The sequence below is a fragment of the Falco peregrinus genome, chromosome Z, assembly GCF_023634155.1.
Source record: "Falco peregrinus isolate bFalPer1 chromosome Z, bFalPer1.pri, whole genome shotgun sequence".
In the NCBI taxonomy this organism is placed as follows: domain Eukaryota; kingdom Metazoa; phylum Chordata; class Aves; order Falconiformes; family Falconidae; genus Falco; species Falco peregrinus.
The window spans coordinates 55,285,647-55,289,065 of record NC_073739.1 but is presented as its reverse complement, the minus strand read 5'-3'; the positions used below and the strand labels follow the sequence as shown (position 1 = coordinate 55,289,065).

Sequence of the window (3,419 nt, the reverse complement as noted above, 5' to 3'; positions counted from 1 at the left end):
ACTGTTTTGAGAATAAAGGCCCTTGTGGCCTGTTGTAAATAAGAACAGTTACATTTCAACTCAGTAGGCAATTTTTGCACGAATCACATCTACGAAAGTGGGAAGCAGCTTCTGAAATAATACACCAGAATGTTTTCTCACTGTAAGTTTAAGGGATGTGCTTAATGTGTTTGTATGGAGGTTGTCAAATAACTGTTTTCCCTTCATTCATTTTTGTCAACAATACTCACAGGTATAATCTCAAAAGTTAGTTAAGCATTTAAAATTAAGTACAAGTATTTATCTGTGATTTAGAGATCTAAAAAGGCAACATTTACAGGGAGGCCATAGTTTTTATTAAACTACCCACCAGAGACAGGAAAATGGACAGTTTTCCAGGGACACAAGTTACCTAACAGATAAAGTTAACTGCTGGCTCAGTGCACACTAGGAACAATTGCTCTGATTAACTTGATTATGTAAACAACAAAACCATTCGAAAGCAAAGGCATTTGATGAGGAGAGAGGAATGTTACCAGGGGTCATTTAAGTTTATTTTGTCTGACATAAGTGTTACTTGACAGGCACCAATATAACACTCTTAGCACTACGGTAAGCTTAAAACAGGTCACTGCTCCCGATGTAACAGGTGGACTATTTCTGCTATCATCCTCCATAACATTTCCTGTCCTTAGTACAAAAACATATTTAAGTGACTAAAAAAACCCTACCAAACACAGAAAATGTGTGGCCAAATTTCACCCATGATTTGAATGATCCAAACAGTATGATTATAGCTGATGTGAATGAAATTACATTTAATTAAATTTCTTGTGGCATGACAGAGAATCATTTAGGTAATTTTTAATCATCAGAAAGGTTGCATTTAAATACTCTCTTTTTGAAGTAGTGAATATAAAAAGTAACTCAGGACCTTGTATCTGATGGAGAAGCACTCAGGCTGGATGCATTCATAGACCTCTGTAAGCTAGGGCTGACCTGGTTGCATGCTGTTGAAACCTGATTAGTAGGAGGTGAAACAGGTCCCAGCTGTTGAACTGTCACAGGGCTGCTGGTGACTATTACATCGTGGCAGCTGCCTTTTCCAGTGGACTTGCCCTGGGGTCCATAACCAAGACCTCCTAAAAATAAACAAGGTAGGTTAGTATTCACCTCCCACGAACCATGATGAGGCCACAGAACTCACTTCACTTTGCAAAGTAGGAAAAGTGACTGGAATTGAGTATCTTCAGGTAAGGGCAAAACAGGGGACCAATACAAGGACTTTGTAAACTTCACCAGGCACTGAAAAAGCACTATTCTAAAGAAGAATTAATAGATTATGCATGTTTAAAACATGTGCTGAAGTACATAAATGAAAGACCAGGCATCATGAATAAACATCCGAAAAAACACCACTGGAAGAGCCTAGGTAAAAATGCAGCCGCCACCTGACAGATAGCCAAGCCACAAGCCCACCTGTCTCTGAAGAAGGCAGGGAGAGAGAACCCAAGCATGGTGCAGGAACACCACCATGCCTTGAATCATACCAAACCCCACTGCTCCAAGCCACTGCAAGCCCTTCCATTATTCCTACCACTTGCCATCCAAAAGGCAAGGGGACTGCAGGCATGCATGCTAATCACAAACCCCTCCAACAGGGCTGGTGTGGCAAAGCACAAAGACTGAGTAGTTTCCCCAGCAGGAGAGAGTTACAGCTGGAAGCCAGCATTCTCCAGAGATCTGGGGAGAGGAATTTGAGCTGCATCAAGCAAAGCCTTCTGGACTTTCTTTAAAAAGCTAAATCTGCTTTTAATCCCTGCTACCATGACAAATTGATGGCTATTACACAGTAGCAGATGATTACAGAGGCAGCAGGCAAGTGGGACGTAGCTGCAAAACGCTCTGCGTACTCTTGTGTTCTGATTTAGGTCACAAATGGTGGTTTACAAGATCCCCTGCATTGAAACACATCAAGATGAAAAAGTTAAAATGGAAGTTGTTGGATAGTTGTGATGATATTCTCATCACAGTTGGAAATTATTAGGTGATTCACATTTCAAGCTGCTTCCCCATGTTCAGACTCAAAGCAGCATCTCCAAAGCAGAAGAGCAGCGTCAAGACAATAGTGAAAAGTGCATCAATTTAAACCATTTACTAAATCAGATCTACTTTTTGACTTGATTGTACAAGTCACAAACTAGCTTTTCTCAAGGATGTTCAAAAGGTTTGTGAACTTCACAAAGTATGTTAAGGCATTTATGGCCCTCACAGCCACAGAAAGAAAATCCAAATCCTTCAATCTCCTCCCGATCAGATAGGATTATCTTAAAAATTTGCAAGTCGCTTTAGAAATTTCAAATCATAGCTTGTTTTTAAGGAGAGAATAAAATAGGTATGTTTATACTTGTTTCAGAGGTCTGTGCTTTCCTTCCCAACTACTCTTCTTCTCTTTAACTTATTAAGTATTATCTTACATATATATAAGCATACATGATTCACAGTCTACTGGGATCCTAGGTGCTTTGTAAATTGATGTACAGATGTTACAAGCTGACTGCACAATGCACCACCAAAATGTATTCCTTAGGATAAAAAATGGCAGCCCTTTAAGAAAAACAACTTACTCATTGCTGCTACTTCAAAACATAAGTGAAGAATGCAGCATGTGGCTGAAAACTCAAGGGTAAGGAAGGAAGAAAGTATTTAACCCATCCAGAAATTTAGCTAGAAGGACTGGAAGTTTCCCAGGACAAACATGTAAGGAGAATTCCTTGTACCTTGTATTCCTTCTGGTACCATTGGGGGTACCAGAAAAAAAGGCTTTTAAGCTTTGTGTGATTACTGTTTGCTCTCATTAAAGATGTCTAATCAAATAAAAAAATAAAAGATGGCATTTTATTTTCTTCCCTGTGAATCAGTTTGTATTTTTGAACTTACTAAAGCTGAATCAGTGTGCTACTCAGCAGTTGTTTTTGTAATATTAGAGAGAGCTAAAATAGAACCATCTGGCAAAAATTAGGCAAAAAACATAAGCTGTCCATGCTAATAATATGAATGCTACTCCTCTTAGCAAATGGCGAGGTGAAGTTAAAAATTTACATGACACATTCACATTATATAAAATACATAATACTACATAATATGCCCATATGTGCATGTAAGTCACGTATGTTCAGTCAGGTTTTTTTTAGAAAAGTCTCTTTAGTATGTAGAACCAATGGCTTCTGCACCAAAGGATATAAAAGACAGGGAAGCATGCTATAACGACATAAGAAATCCAACTGGTTTTGACCCTGAAGCTTGTACAGCCTATATATATAGACTAGATGTAAACCTATTATTTAGCATTGAGAAAATCAGCTCTGCCACAAAAAATGTACCAAATAGGTACTGATTTTTCCCTAGATAATAACATAATGCCTTTCACTCACAAGCCA

The 3,419-nt window shown here is 38.5% G+C and overlaps 1 protein-coding gene across 1 annotated transcript in view; it reads right to left on the bottom strand.

Moving 5' to 3' along the window:
- Positions 1-2,781, bottom strand: part of GLIS3 (GLIS family zinc finger 3) — a 139,112-nt gene extending 136,331 nt beyond the window's left edge. The window contains exons 1-2 of the mRNA XM_055791691.1: positions 2,760-2,781; positions 914-1,121 (exon numbers count right to left, since the gene is read on the bottom strand). Of these exons, the coding sequence (XP_055647666.1) occupies positions 914-1,121; positions 2,760-2,781 (230 nt within the window). The remainder of the gene's footprint in view (positions 1-913; positions 1,122-2,759) is intronic.
- Between the last annotated feature and the right edge of the window lie 638 nt (positions 2,782-3,419).